At 41.3% G+C, this 15,708-nt stretch overlaps 1 protein-coding gene across 1 annotated transcript in view; it reads left to right on the plus strand.

The window, feature by feature from the left end:
• TACC2 (transforming acidic coiled-coil containing protein 2) overlaps nucleotides 1–15,708 on the plus strand; it is a 393,192-nt gene that overhangs the window by 325,653 nt on the left and 51,831 nt on the right. Inside the window, exons 14-15 of the mRNA XM_078643946.1 lie at nucleotides 3,035–3,096; nucleotides 13,286–13,398. Of these exons, the coding sequence (XP_078500072.1) occupies nucleotides 3,035–3,096; nucleotides 13,286–13,398 (175 nt within the window). The remainder of the gene's footprint in view (nucleotides 1–3,034; nucleotides 3,097–13,285; nucleotides 13,399–15,708) is intronic.

Genomic DNA, 15,708 nt, shown 5'->3' on the forward strand with positions numbered 1-15,708 from the left:
TTATTCAGGGATCCTGTCGGAAAAGGCCTGAGCTGTAGAACCGCTGTTACAGCCAGGAACATCCTGTGTTAAAAGTAATGAATTTATTTTCATTATCCAAAGGGTGCTATTACAATGAGCCTCCTGACTTGTTTTTTGTTTGGTGGGGGGAGGTTGGTGATGTGCTAGCATCATGAATAAAGTAAACATTTGCATCCTCACTCCTTTGCTGCGGACTACTAGTTATCTAGAGGTTGTTGCGTGAGTATATGCTGCAGTTTTGGAACATCCAAGATGTTGAATCCTATTCAGGTACACCTGAGTTCATCTTGAAAGGTGCAGCACTGCAGAATAATACAAACATATGGACCTAGAGAAATCCGGGCATTTCTCAGAAGGCAGATGCGTCGTAAAGAGCCTCCGAGCTGATATGAATTAGGCCAGTGTCATATCATACCTATAAATATTTAGGCTAATGCGCTGTTCCAAGTGCACCATAATTCACGCTTGCATTAGGAACTGCACATTTACTGTAATTGGGCGCACTGATTAATTCTGCGCCTGCAGCACCCATTAACGTTCTGCAACAGCGCAGACAGGGGCAGTGTGCCCTATCTATATATATATATAAAAACAAATGTATGTCTGTCTGTCTGTTTGTCTGTCTGTTTGTCCTTTATGCATTACTACACCATTCATCCGATCGCCATGAAACTTTGGGAAGTTGTTGAGTACACTCCCGCAAAGGTTTCTGGCATAAATGTTTTTTAAATATCGGCCCACCAGGGCCCTCATAATCTTTTGAATACTGATGTACGCACAAGACGGAATAACAAAAAATCGTGTATCCACAAGCACTCGAATAAATAAATAGAATTAAAACACCATTCATCCGATCGCCATGAAACTTTGGGAAGTTGTTGAGTACACTCTCGCGAAGGTTTCGGCCATAACATTTTTTAAAATATCGGCCCCCCAGGGCTCTCATAATCTTTCGAATACTGATGTACGCACAAGACGGAATAACAAAAAATTGTGTATCCACAAGCACTCGAATAAATAAATCGAATTAAAACACCATTCATCCGATCGCCAGGAAACTTTGGGAAGTTGTTGAGTACACTCCCGAGAAGGTTTCTGGCATAAAAATTTGATGTACGAGCAAGACGGAAAAACAAAAAATTGTTTATCCACAAGCACTCCAATAAATAAATAGAATTAAAACACCATTCACCCGATCACCAGAAAACTTTGGGAAGTTGTTGAGTACACTCCCGCAAAGGTTTCTGGCATACATTGTTTTTAAATATCGGCCCCCGAGGGCCCTCATAATCTTTCGAATACTGATGTACGCACCAGACAGAAAAACCAAAAATCGTGTATCCACAAGCACTAGAATAAATAAATAGAATTAAAACAACTCTTTGAAATGTTTTCCATATTAAAATGAATAAGTTTCAATAAAAATGACACAATGTAAATTGAATGTTATCATGAAGAGTTTCCTTGAATTTCCTTTCTTCGGAGATCGCAGCAACGCGCGAAGGGTAAGGTAGTATGTAATACAGGCCTTTGTATCTTAATTCACAAATCAACTTCTCAAGTTTTTTTGGGTTGTCCGCAATCATTTTGAATAGAATTGTTTGTATTTAACACCATGTTAAATTATTTAGCATTCAAAGGAAAATCGAGGTACCAGTAACACAGAGACTGGCTAGCCATGTGTAGTAATTTCTTGGGGCTGATAATCGGCTTTACTTGTTGCACACGTCATTAGTGTTCTATTTTTTTAACCTTGAAGGATCAAAGACAGAGTGTACATGCTGAAATTTGAGCATGTGCCATATAGTTAAACACAGGTGTCGATCCATAAGCCCACGGAGCCACCGCACCAACTATACACTTGAAGTCCTACTGTCCTTCAGAAAGACAAACTAAGAATGGTTGTCATTCAATATTGCAGCCAAGGACGTCCGTCATCAGTCAATGGTAGAGTTCCACAGATGTAGACAGAGTAGTTACCCTTAAAGGGGGTTTCTTTAGACTATGTGATAGTCTATTATATAGTGGTTGAGACAGATAGGTAGGGACGGATTTACTCACAATACCAGTAGGCCATACATCAGTCCTGTGAGATCTGAGATCTGGCAGTGCTTCTGGTGCAACCTGAACCATCCATCAACATCTGTACTATTATATTAAGCACCATTATTTTTCTTTCATCTATTTTTTTTTTGTTCCTTCTCTACTCTCCCACCTTCACTCCTCTCTCCTCCACACTTCCTCTGTATCTCTTCCATCCATTTTCTCAGTCCTGCAGGCTCTCTACTATGATGTACTTACTGTCAGCAGGTAGGAATGGGCCTACCACTAAGCATTTTTCAACATACGCACAATCAAGTTTCTAGTTTGTGATTTTAACTCCTGTCCCGGATCTACCCCATCCTACTCAGGTTGTACTTCTGCATCAAGAGAGAAGAGCAGTGTAAGCTCATTCTTGACTTCGACAATAATAAACTTCCTGTGAAAAGCACATTCGAGACCTGGATAAAGGCATACAGAAACAGAGCTTCAGTTACTTCTGAAAATGATCTCTCTGGAAGTCTTGAACACTATTCAAATGTCTTTCTGGGAGAGTAGGGCGAGTTAAGCTCTGTGGGGGTTACTACCAGGTCATAACAGTAGGTGCTGAGGACCATGAATCTCCCTCTGGATAAGACAACGGCATTGGTATTGCCAACATGCAATCACCATTTTGTTAGCACAGAACAGGTTTTGCTACTCCTATAGATCACCTGTACTCTTCTTGCACATTTCCCCTCGTCTATGATTGGCTTTTGAATTTTGAATCTTGTTACTAAAGGAAATGGTAGCAGCCTCCAACAGGTGTCTCAATGGCAGTAGTTTAAAGAAGGCTGAATTTGGCAAACTTGTTTTGTTGTTCAAAGCATTTCAGTTTCATATTTGGAGCGGTGTTTACAGGGATAGTCTCATTGAGTTCAATCTTCGTGAATCTGCCCCACTAACCAAAATAATGTCTTTCTGTTCCTCCTAGATCTCGATTATGGCAGTTCCTATGAAATCGAATATATGGAGAAGACTGGACCCTGCTCTCAGGTGCGTGTCATCGGCCTCTGCTTCCAGTCGTGTCATGGGCCAGTGCACAGGCCTTTAGTCTGTGAAGAGTATGGGCCATTACCTCAAAATACAGGTTCTACTAAGACAGAGAATGCCCTCATTATCTGGGATCAGACATGCTACACCAGGTCTGACAATGTACAGGTGAAAATGTTGCAGAATGGATCTATTATAGATTAATGTACTATCGGTGTCAGCTGTGAGAGTGCCAGTAATAAGGCCTCATTATAACATTATCAGGGCTCTATAACACTGCATGTGTTGGCTCCTTCTTTAGATGTTCTTCGCCCACCCTCAGGTTTGAAAGAAAGTGGGAACACAATGGGGGAGAAAAAACAAAGTGATTACCTCAACAGTCCAGTGTGTTTTTTGATTTGATAGATTGAATATTGTGAATCAGGATGCTTAAAAGTACTATATTGTGTGAAAATATTTTGGAATGTCAGTGTTGTTGGAATCAAGAGTTCTGAGGCCATGGAAATATCTGTTTAAGTTCCAACACATGATATCCATGAATGAATAAGCATAACGTTTAATTTGTGCCTTGCAAAGGATAACAGTGAGGAGCAGTAAGATCGTACGTAATAAAACAGAGGTGTGCTTTATGCACCATGTTGGAAGTTAGACGGTTGACTTCATAAGGTATGAGTGAAGAAGGAGACGTTGAATACTCTTGTCAACAAGGCACAGGGTTTTGTTGAGGAGTTGCTCCAAAATAGAGTGCCGTACTTCTTCAAAAAAAAGTGAAGGGAAACAATTAAGCCCTTAAAACTGTTCCCCCAGTAAAGATCACTAACACCAGATTGTTACATGGTAGGAAATCACAGAGAAGCTCCCATCTACTGATCAGACAAATAAAAACGTTTGCCAAACAGCAAAAAGCATGGCACTTGATAAAATGCAGGACAATCCCTAGATGTCCAGAGACTTTGGGTTTAGTTTTTAGCAATTGGTGCTGGTCCTGTCCTCGAAATAATTCATTTTTTGTGTTACTGACCCCAAAAATATAGCAACAAACTTTTGCATCAGGCTAGGAATATGCTATTGAAGAATTGATTGTGAGCTCAGATAACTTTGGAGCCATCACTTTTTTTATGATGCCTAGAAAATCCAGCAACACCAAAAGAGAAAAGAAGACTTTTGAGCTACTTTGCAAATCAACAAGATTTTGGACCCCAACATTATGAAAGCTCTAAAGAGGCAACGTACTGTTTCAACAGTGATCACATCTCTGATTATTCCATCACCAGGGTTTTACACACGCAGGACAACTACAGTAATACTTGGACCAGGAACATATTTAAGAGTCTGAACAGAAAGATGAGTAATTACAGGAGGATGTCAAGTGCCCATAGGAACATTATACATCTCATACCTATTACGAAGAGGATATGATCCTGGTGTCTGCATCACAGCATGCAAGGGGCTTCTGCAGATTCCATCTCTAAATGGAAATTGAAAAAGAGGACACAGACTTTATCATAGAAAACTCAGAGCAACCTTAAAGTAGGAATCAGTTTCTCCCTGGTGCCATTAGTTTTAACACAAATGCACGCTATATTTAGAGGCATGATACTTGGCCAGTTAGTGCTCAGATAGCGAAAAAAGTCACAAAGCCACCAGCACTCTATTAACATAATAGGGTGCCCCAGAAGCGAACTCTGTTATACTTTTATTACGGATTGAAATAGGCCACGACTCAAGGGTAATGTCTAGGACTCAACATCAAAGAGCATATTGCATCCAATAAAGTCAACAAAATGGCAGAGGCTCAGCAGCCAGGGGCTGGGTTAAGAGGAAGGTCCATTATAGCAACCTCCAGCACCAAACAGAAACAGCCTACATTTCTTCCATCTACACCTCCTCGTTTGGAGGGAAACTTAGGTTCTTCATTGGACAATGACATTGATGACCTCGAAAAAACATCTGAACGAGATATTTAACATGCTGATTCTACTGGAGGTCAAGGAGTCTGCTTCCTCATACCAATGAAAGACAAGTGGCTAAAAACTGAACTGGAATCTCCAGTCATGTAGAAGGTAAATATAAAACAAGAAATGCAGAAGGATAATGCTACAATTTTGTCTGGTTAATGTTGAAAGGAGAAGTTATGCCTACCATCAGTTAAAAAAAAAAAAGAACGTTTCCACATTCCATAGCGCTGAAAACACAAGAATTACTTAGGTTAGGAGTAGCTCAAAACACAGTCTATTCAAAGTTCTACCCTTCTACATAAAATCAGAATTGGGACTATTGACAAAATTTCTGCCTCTTAATGTTGTCTACTTAAGAAGGAATAGCATTTATCTATAGTTTTAACTACACACACTTTCAGTCAAAGCATACTTATGTAACTAAATGTATCTGACTTTGCACAAGGAGCAATGGACCGGGAAATATTATGTTCCACCCAGTCATAAGAAGAAATGTTTGGGTTCAGTAATGGACAAGCATTGTTGAAAAGTACAGAAGCATATGTGCTCAAAGTCGAAGAAAAAAATATTTTTGAGGAATTAGTCTCTTGCATTTATGAAGGCGATTAACTACGTTTTAGGAAATGAAAATCCTAGAGCTGTAATCCCAGATGATCACTATGCCAAAGATCCCTAAGAAGGTGGGAAGCCTATATTCGGTTACTGACAGTCCATAAAAAACGGGTTCGAATTCAAGATGGTGGTGTTGACCTTATAATCTTTCCAAAATATTACTGTAAAGAGGGTGTTAGGATCACAATAACATAAACCAAGAAGGGAGGTAGAGCTATTCGTTGGATTTGCGCTCCACTATGATACTTAAATAAACAAAAGAAATCCAACATCAAGAGGGGAAAGAGGAAGAGTGATCAATGGATATTGAAGCACTCAGTGTTTGATAAAATACCCCTCACACACCAAAAGGCCCCTTGGTGTCATGCTTCATCATTGGGGTCTTCGCACCCCTCTATCGGGATGCGGCGTGCTGCGACCTACGGATACGCGGGAGCACTTTCAAGGTGGCTATGTGTGGTGTACAGTGTGTGGGGTATGTGATTAAAGTGAGTAGGGAACGTGGTGAAGGAAAATAAAAAAGTACCTGGCGCTGGAGTGAAAAAAGTTTTATTCCGAACTCTGGCTGGTACTATTAAAAACAGGTGCAGGGCGAGATCAATCTGTTATGTTAATGAACAGGATCTCTGGTGTGCTATGTTGTCGACATGTTTCGGAGACAAGCTCCTTCTTCAGGACAGGGGCACAAACTCCCTTCCCTACTCACGTCTTCTTCTACAAAAAAATGTGTAATTTTTACAAAAAAGTGAAATTCTTGTAGGAATAGGCTAAGTGTGCCTACAGCGGTCTGCTACAAGTGCAATGACCTGTAGAAAGACAAAAACCAAAAAACTAATGGTTACCCATGTAGCGGGTAGTTCCAAGAGGCGCAGTCGCCTGGAACCACACCATTTGCTTGTTAATAAGCTTGTGAAAAAAGGGACTCACACCACATACAACATAAAACACATATAAACTAGGATTTTACTGTCAGTTGTACTCATACTTGTGAAGCCTGGTTGGTGGGCTTCATGAACAGCGCGTTGGGGTGCTGCTCCAATGGCTATCTGTAGTAGAGAATGATGTAGCTGTAAATTGCAATTCATTCTCACTTACTTTTGTAGATAAAAGTGGATTTCTCGTAGGATGGTCTTTTTTAGATGATATACTCACAAGGTCTGGACACTCTGATCGCCGCCTTACCCCTCACGCTGCTCCGCTGGTATGGAGTCATGCGAAGGACATGGGTATTTATACTCTGTTTCGTTAATTGGGCGGAAACGGGAGTGTCTCCATGTATGGGTATTCCGCATGTCAGCCATACAGGGCGATCGTATGTTACTGCTGCGTTAGCATAGGATCAGCGTCTGACTGGTTGAGTTAGTGCACCGGGACGCCGCTACTTCCTTACGCATGCGCAGTTCGGTGGCTGTTTGTTCAATCCTTAGCGCATGCGCGATGGTCCCAGGCGCACTGAGTTTTTCCAAAGGAGCGCGATTGCGGTCCATGCGTCTACGAAGCGCCACGCTTGTCTGTAGAATGGAGCTGCGTGTGGACAGCGGCCTTATTCAGCGGTTTTGTAGAAAAAGCAGAAGCAGTATAATTCCGCTTGCCACGGTGTTATATGATAGGTGGCAATCGATCGTGACAAAGAATCTCTTTGGAATCCTGTTATTAAGAATAAAGGAATTTTGTTTTTTGCTGTGTGAACTGCAGCACAGGTGTTGCTGTGGTTATTATGCTGATAGTTGGCTCCAAGGCACATCATCATTGAGCCCATTGATATGGGTGCCCAGACGGAACACCCATCTTTGTTCCTTTTGGAAAAGGCCAGCATCAGTGGGCAATTGTTCGATTACTGTCCATTTTAAATCGTTGACGCAGTGTTGCATTGTGAGAAAATGTGTGGCCATTTTTGTCGTGCTTTTCTTACATCGCACGTTACTTTTGTGTTCATTTAGTCGTGTTTTGATGGCTCGTGTTGTCATTCCCACATATTCAAGGTTGCATGGGCACTTTATGAGGTAGATTACGTTTTTTGAGTTACAGTTCGTGAATCTCCGTTGCTCCCATGTCGAACCATTGCGGAAGGTGAGTTTTTTGCTTTTTTCAGTTAAATGACAGCTGCTGCAATTGCCGCACGGGAAGTGACCTTGAATCCCTATTGATGGTTGAGAGGATACAGTGGTTGGTTTTGGTCTGGTGTGTACCAAAATGTCTCTGAGGTTACGTCCTCTACGGTGGGCGAACATTGGTTTGTCTAGATCCAGATCGCCACTTGTTAGTATTCTCCAATGTTTGTTCACAATCTTGGATACTTCATTAGACATTGTGTTGAATGTTGTCACACAGATTGGTCTTCTATTTACAGTAGGTTCTTTTATTCGTTCCTCCAGTAGTGACTCTCTGTTATTGTTTCTTGCCCTTTTCAGTGCTTTATTGATGATCCTGTTTGGGTATTCTCGTTGTCTGAGTTTTTCTTTGAGGTCAATTGCCTGCTCCTTGAATTCAGACACATCCGTGCAGTTTCGCCTAAGGCGTAAGAACTGCCCATAAGGCAGGTTTTCCCGTAGATGTCGAGGGTGAAAGCTATCGTACCTCAGTAGGCAATTCCTGGAAGTAGGTTTAAAATGGGTGGTTGTTTTTAGTATGCCTGCATCTGCATAGATGTTGAGATCTAGGAAGACCAATGTTTGGTCTGAGATTGTACTCGTGAACTTCAGGAATGCGTTTTGGGTGTTCAGCCATTCCAAAAAGAGCTCCGCTGACTGACGGTCGCCTTGCCATATGACCAGGATGTCATCAATATATCTTCTCCAACATTTTATATTTGACCTGTACGGGTTCTGTTCGTGGAGTATCTTACTGGTCTCGAGGTGGTGCACATAGAGACCCGCCAGGCTAGGAGCAAAGGTGCTCCCCATGCTGGTCCCATGGCATTGTTGGTAAATTGTGGTTTTGTACTGGAAAAAGTTTTTCTGCAAAGCCAGTGAAATGCATTCCAGAACTAAGCCTCGTGGTGTTTGATATTTCCATTGAGTGGAAAAGAGCACTTCTTCAATGATCATCAATGTTTCATCGTGGGGTAGGCTGGTGTACAGACTTTCCACGTCGAGGGACATTAGTAGTTGGGTTTTAGGGTCAAAGGTCATTTCCTGAAGAAGTTGTAACACTGCCTTGGTATCCTTTAGGTACGTGTTTGTAGACTGCACCAGGGGTCTCAGGAAGGCGTCTGCAAACATAAGGATACAAAAAAAAACCAGGTAGACCAATAGTCTCAGGCATTGGTTCAATCTTAGAACCACTGTCAAAGTTTGCAGACGCCTTCCTGAGACCCCTGGTGCAGTCTACAAACACGTACCTAAAGGATACCAAGGCAGTGCTACTGAGGTACGATAGCTTTCACCCTCGACATCTACGGGAAAACCTGCCTTATGGGCAGTTCTTACGCCTTAGGCGAAACTGCACGGATGTGTCTGAATTCAAGGAGCAGGCAATTGACCTCAAAGAAAAACTCAGACAACGAGAATACCCAAACAGGATCATCAATAAAGCACTGAAAAGGGCAAGAAACAATAACAGAGAGTCACTACTGGAGGAACGAATAAAAGAACCTACTGTAAATAGAAGACCAATCTGTGTGACAACATTCAACACAATGTCTAATGAAGTATCCAAGATTGTGAACAAACATTGGAGAATACTAACAAGTGGCGATCTGGATCTAGACAAACCAATGTTCGCCCACCGTAGAGGACGTAACCTCAGAGACATTTTGGTACACACCAGACCAAAACCAACCACTGTATCCTCTCAACCATCAATAGGGATTCAAGGTCACTTCCCGTGCGGCAATTGCAGCAGCTGTCATTTAACTGAAAAAAGCAAAAAACTCACCTTCCGCAATGGTTCGACATGGGAGCAACGGAGATTCACGAACTGTAACTCAAAAAACGTAATCTACCTCATAAAGTGCCCATGCAACCTTGAATATGTGGGAATGACAACACGAGCCATCAAAACACGACTAAATGAACACAAAAGTAACGTGCGATGTAAGAAAAGCACGACAAAAATGGCCACACATTTTCTCACAATGCAACACTGCGTCAACGATTTAAAATGGACAGTAATCGAACAATTGCCCACTGATGCTGGCCTTTTCCAAAAGGAACAAAGATGGGTGTTCCGTCTGGGCACCCATATCAATGGGCTCAATGATGATGTGCCTTGGAGCCAACTATCAGCATAATAACCACAGCAACACCTGTGCTGCAGTTCACACAGCAAAAAACAAAATTCCTTTATTCTTAATAACAGGATTCCAAAGAGATTCTTTGTCACGATCGATTGCCACCTATCATATAACACCGTGGCAAGCGGAATTATACTGCTTCTGCTTTTTCTACAAAACCGCTGAATAAGGCCGCTGTCCACACGCAGCTCCATTCTACAGACAAGCGTGGCGCTTCGTAGACGCATGGACCGCAATCGCGCTCCTTTGGAAAAACTCAGTGCGCCTGGGACCATCGCGCATGCGCTAAGGATTGAACAAACAGCCACCGAACTGCGCATGCGTAAGGAAGTAGCGGCGTCCCGGTGCACTAACTCAACCAGTCAGACGCTGATCCTATGCTAACGCAGCAGTAACATACGATCGCCCTGTATGGCTGACATGCGGAATACCCATACATGGAGACACTCCCGTTTCCGCCCAATTAACGAAACAGAGTATAAATACCCATGTCCTTCGCATGACTCCATACCAGCGGAGCAGCGTGAGGGGTAAGGCGGCGATCAGAGTGTCCAGACCTTGTGAGTATATCATCTAAAAAAGACCATCCTACGAGAAATCCACTTTTATCTACAAAAGTAAGTGAGAATGAATTGCAATTTACAGCTACATCATTCTCTACTACAGATAGCCATTGGAGCAGCACCCCAACGCGCTGTTCATGAAGCCCACCAACCAGGCTTCACAAGTATGAGTACAACTGACAGTAAAATCCTAGTTTATATGTGTTTTATGTTGTATGTGGTGTGAGTCCCTTTTTTCACAAGCTTATTAACAAGCAAATGGTGTGGTTCCAGGCGACTGCGCCTCTTGGAACTACCCGCTACATGGGTAACCATTAGTTTTTTGGTTTTTGTCTTTCTACAGGTCATTGCACTTGTAGCAGACCGCTGTAGGCACACTTAGCCTATTCCTACAAGAATTTCACTTTTTTGTAAAAATTACAAATTTTTTTGTAGAAGAAGACGTGAGTAGGGAAGGGAGTTTGTGCCCCTGTCCTGAAGAAGGAGCTTGTCTCCGAAACATGTCGACAACATAGCACACCAGAGATCCTGTTCATTAACATAACAGATTGATCTCGCCCTGCACCTGTTTTTAATAGTACCAGCCAGAGTTCGGAATAAAACTTTTTTCACTCCAGCGCCAGGTACTTTTTAATTTTCCTTCACCACGTTCCCTACTCACTTTAATCACATACCCCACACACTGTACACCACACATAGCCACCTTGAAAGTGCTCCCGCATATCCGTAGGTCGCAGCACGCCGCATCCCGATAGAGGGGTGCGAAGACCCCAATGATGAAGCATGACACCAAGGGGCCTTTTGGTGTGTGAGGGGTATTTTATCAAACACTGAGTGCTTCAATATCCATTGATCACTCTTCCTCTTTCCCCTCTTGATGTTGGATTTCCTTTGTTTATTTAGGTGTTAGGATCACAACAGACAATGCAACAACAGTCTGTTAGATCTTGGATACAGGTTCCACAGTTATCACAAGATATAGCACTGTGCTATAAAAATAATCAATCTTGCAAGTCAATGTGTCTCTATTGAGTGTAAAGTATGCAGATCCCTAAAATGGTTCTTTGATGTTGGTATAATAAAAAAAATCAAGAAAAGTCAGCCGTCCGATACAATTTGTCTGCGACAACCAGCAACAAAAATTGACAAGACTATGCATCCTGATAACAACAAAATGAGTACAACGGAAATGCCTTAGTCATTAGTCAGAGTCCATGAAGACCTGACATCACTTCTGATAGAACTCTCTGTACAATTGCAAAGGAAAGTCCCAACCCATCATGGAATACTTCTAATGGAACAAGTGAAGATCACACTAGTCAACCCAGCTCCATTAACTAAGAAGTCTGTATCCCGACATTATTGTCTGGATACATAAAACTCCCATAAGTATTCATACAGTTGCTAAAGGAGGAGAAAGGGCCTACCAGTAGAATATTATTACTATTGTAATTGGAAGACATTTATAATATGGTTTATAACCAATCATGTGGCTTCTACAAATAGTACTCTTCGAAACATTCTGTCGTACTAGCTTTATTTAACCGATAAACAACTTTCTTCGGCCACTGTCAGAGCGTACCTTACAGCTTTGACCATTTACAAGAGGACTCAAAAATTGGTGACTTCAGAGTACCAATGTTGATTGAAGACAATGATTTCACCTAATTGAACACCAGTCCCAAAATTGCTTATGGACTTAGTACTGACAACAAAAATGTATCTTCTCTTTGACTCCTATTTTGTGCATTTCTTCAAAGACAGAAGTAAAGTGGTGTTTGTTAGACAGAACTACTTTACAGTGAGTAGATTGCAAGCCCTAACCATTTAGAAACCATTTATATAATACATAGATAAGGTGGTATCAGCCAAAGGTCATACAATAATGTTGTATCATGTTAATTGAGCAGTTGAATGCCTAGGTTTGTCAGAATCTAGACTGTAATGCCTCAAAATTCTTACATATGCTAGATAAGTGCTGACATATTGCCAAGGCAAGGCAACATAATGCAGAAATACCTAGTTACCTTTTTAGCGGTAAAACAAATGATGCCCCTTCTCAAAGTAAAGATTTACCAGACGGATTGTACCATGTCCCAGTCAAATATTTGTACATAAGACCCAAGCTATCTCCGTCAAAGCACAACGTTTGCCTCTTGTGTAAATAGAACACTATATGATAGTTATAGAAAAATGACATGGAGTTTGACACACAATTTCACTTTAACCTACTTCAAAAGTATTCATGCAAGACCAGATTTACAGATGGGACAAATTGTTTTGGGGAATTTAGTCATAACTGTTTCAGCCTAAGACAAATCTCCAATGTAGGAGACTGCTTGCTACTCTCTGAAGAGCATGCATATCTGAGGGTTAAACAGTTATAGATTCACATGACATTTGCTCAACTTAAAAGAAAATGAATCGAAAGATGATACCAATGCCTGCGGCATTGTGGAGTACTCATCAGCGATATACAGTTGTCTCATTCTCAACACTTCCATATGGCAGAACGTTTTAAAAACAAATGCACTTTTCCAACCCAACCATTAGATGCCATTTTAAGCATAGCATATCCATTTATTATAGGGTTTTATGCTGATGGAAGAATGGTACTCTGTTTTGAAATGATTTGTTACTGTATCTGTGAATCAATGTGACAATAAGGTTATGTTTATATTTTGATTAAAAATTGGAAGAACTTTCTTTTTTAAACTAAGAAAATCCAGAACCCCTTTTCCTCTCTTCCTCTAGTCTCTAACAGTCTGGTAACACAACTAAACACAAAGACACTGAGTGACATTACACCTTCTCTTCCTCCTTAGCACCAAGAGGAGATGTCCAAGAAGAGTCTCTACCTGATGTTTGATGGTTCCAGTGGGAGCCCAGTGAAATCTCCACCAGTCAGATTCTCTGATTCCACAACGCCTGGATCAGGGTATGAACAGTGACTACATGTGTGAGATTGAAGTGGTTGTGTAGAAGGCTGTTTTAAAGTTTGGGCTACCATCTTAAACTTGCAGAAAGTTGGAGATGAGCATGGGGTTGGTATCTCTGCAACTTGGCTGTGGTCGGTGTCTGATCTCACATAGATAGTACCAAGAACCGTCTGATGAAATGCCGGTTATGCAGTCTCCATACTGCTACTGTGGGTGGTGGATCTTTGGATGGTGGCACTTTCAGGTTGGGTTTACTGCTAAAACTATATTTTAGTCTACTGAGCTCACATTTGCCATTGTGTGGTATCAGATTTGTGTTTCTCCAGTTTAAAAACGAACTAGTAGAATGATAGTAATTTATTAATTAAAGGAGCAAATTCAGGTCAACACAATAGAAAATGTCAGCTCCAAATTCGTATTTAGCTCAAAAGGTGACAACAAAAGCTTATTGGAGAATGACAGAATCCATATTCGATTCAAATGAATTTCAAGAAAAGGTGTAGGGATCTTGCATGACTGATAGACGTGTTTAAAAGGATGCCATTCTAATAAGTTAGCTGTTTGTTATTATAGACATCTTTATCTAAATTTACTAGAACAGACTAGATATTCTACCATTGGTCACCATGAGAGATTACGGAACCCACTGGCCGAAGACGATTAACTTTTCCTTTTAAAGGCTAAACCAATTCAGGTTAGAGCCAAAATGGCAATAGACCTTGCCTTAAAAGGATCCTATTGTAAAGGATCTTCTGCTTGAAAAAAGTATCTGTATTATACAATGTGTACCTTTTCATCTATTGTTTTTAAAAGGAAAACTGAAATATTTTCATTTATCAAGACAACCATTTAATGGAAAAAATGCAAGCTTTGATTTTTTTTATTTAAAATGTTTATAAACGTTTGTATACCACCTTTGAATGTATACATTCTCTTCAAGACGTATTTGTTCAATCTGGTAGTATGATGTTAATCAAAGCAAAGGGCGTCGAATGTGGCACATTAAAATGAGAAACCAGCATTATATGAGATGCACAGTATGACAGAGGGGTGATTCAGTATCTATTACATACAGAAGCATTTAGTATATTAAATCAAGGGTGAAAAGCTTTGTATATATACGTGGCAGTGTCCCGAACTGGATGTGTTCTTGATATTTCAGGCCACCAAGCGGTTCCTGGACTTTACAGAGGCATAGAACCGCAGGCCTAGTGGCATTATAAGGTCACAGAACTTGATGATGACTTGCAATATCTTCATATTAAAGTACTTTATTTCTTATCATAAACAGCGCATGTGTAGAGTCATGACCTATCTGTCACTCAAACGTTTGGATCTCATGACATCAAAATGATGAACCTTGAACCAAAATAAGTTGGACTGGATATTTTGGAGCATTTACGTACGAATACTATCCTATGCAGTCGAACATTTATTTGGAATTAGACTTTGGCTCTTGCCCATAATTGCTCTATTTCTAGTGGGGGAGGGGCTCCTGCACCCACAGCACACTTGGACTGAAAGGTTAAATAACTATTTCCCACAAAAGAGCTTGATGCCAATGTAAAACAGTCACTGCTTCTGCACTATCTAGGAGAAGAGGCACACCACATTTGCATGACACACGGAAAACCCCCACGAGTATGATGTTGTGAAAAGGGTACCGATTGCCTTCTTTAAATCTAAGTGATTTCAGATTTTCTGTGCTTTAATCTTCAGTTACCAGGCATCAAGGGGGCGAGTCAATGGATGCACTTCACACCTGGCTGTGTCCTCTGGCCATTACTCACAGCCTCCCTAGATGTGGGCAGTATGGTGACATAATTAATAATTCAAGACTGCTGCTTACTGACATTGAGCAGGCAGATCATTAGGAAACTTGGCATCTCTCTGACCAAGATCATGCCTCTGATATGAGTGAATGAATATGCTTCATCCCAGGTAACCTTGAAGGAAGCAGCTGCATGCCTGTGTGTGATCTGAGCAATGACAATTTATCATTTGTGAATGGAGGCAGGAGATACCCACGGGGTACAGTGTTACCATGGTGTAGAGAGCTTGTCCTCCCTTGGGAGCTGAAGAACCTTTCATGTATGTTTGACCGTCATAGTTCCCCCACCTCTTTCTGTGGCACTTCCTCTTGGCTTTACTATAAAATTACACAGGAGCTCCTGTTTCAATGTGGCAGAACCCAACCACAACCAGACGGGCCTCTCTACTGCTCCTTAGCCACTCCTCTCTTTAGATTAGATCTTCTTACACCTGAGGGGGTCCAAGCGGGTTCTTACCTCCACTGTGTCTGGCGCCTT

Source organism: Lissotriton helveticus, chromosome 5_1, assembly GCF_964261635.1.
Source record: "Lissotriton helveticus chromosome 5_1, aLisHel1.1, whole genome shotgun sequence".
Lineage (NCBI taxonomy): Eukaryota > Metazoa > Chordata > Amphibia > Caudata > Salamandridae > Lissotriton > Lissotriton helveticus.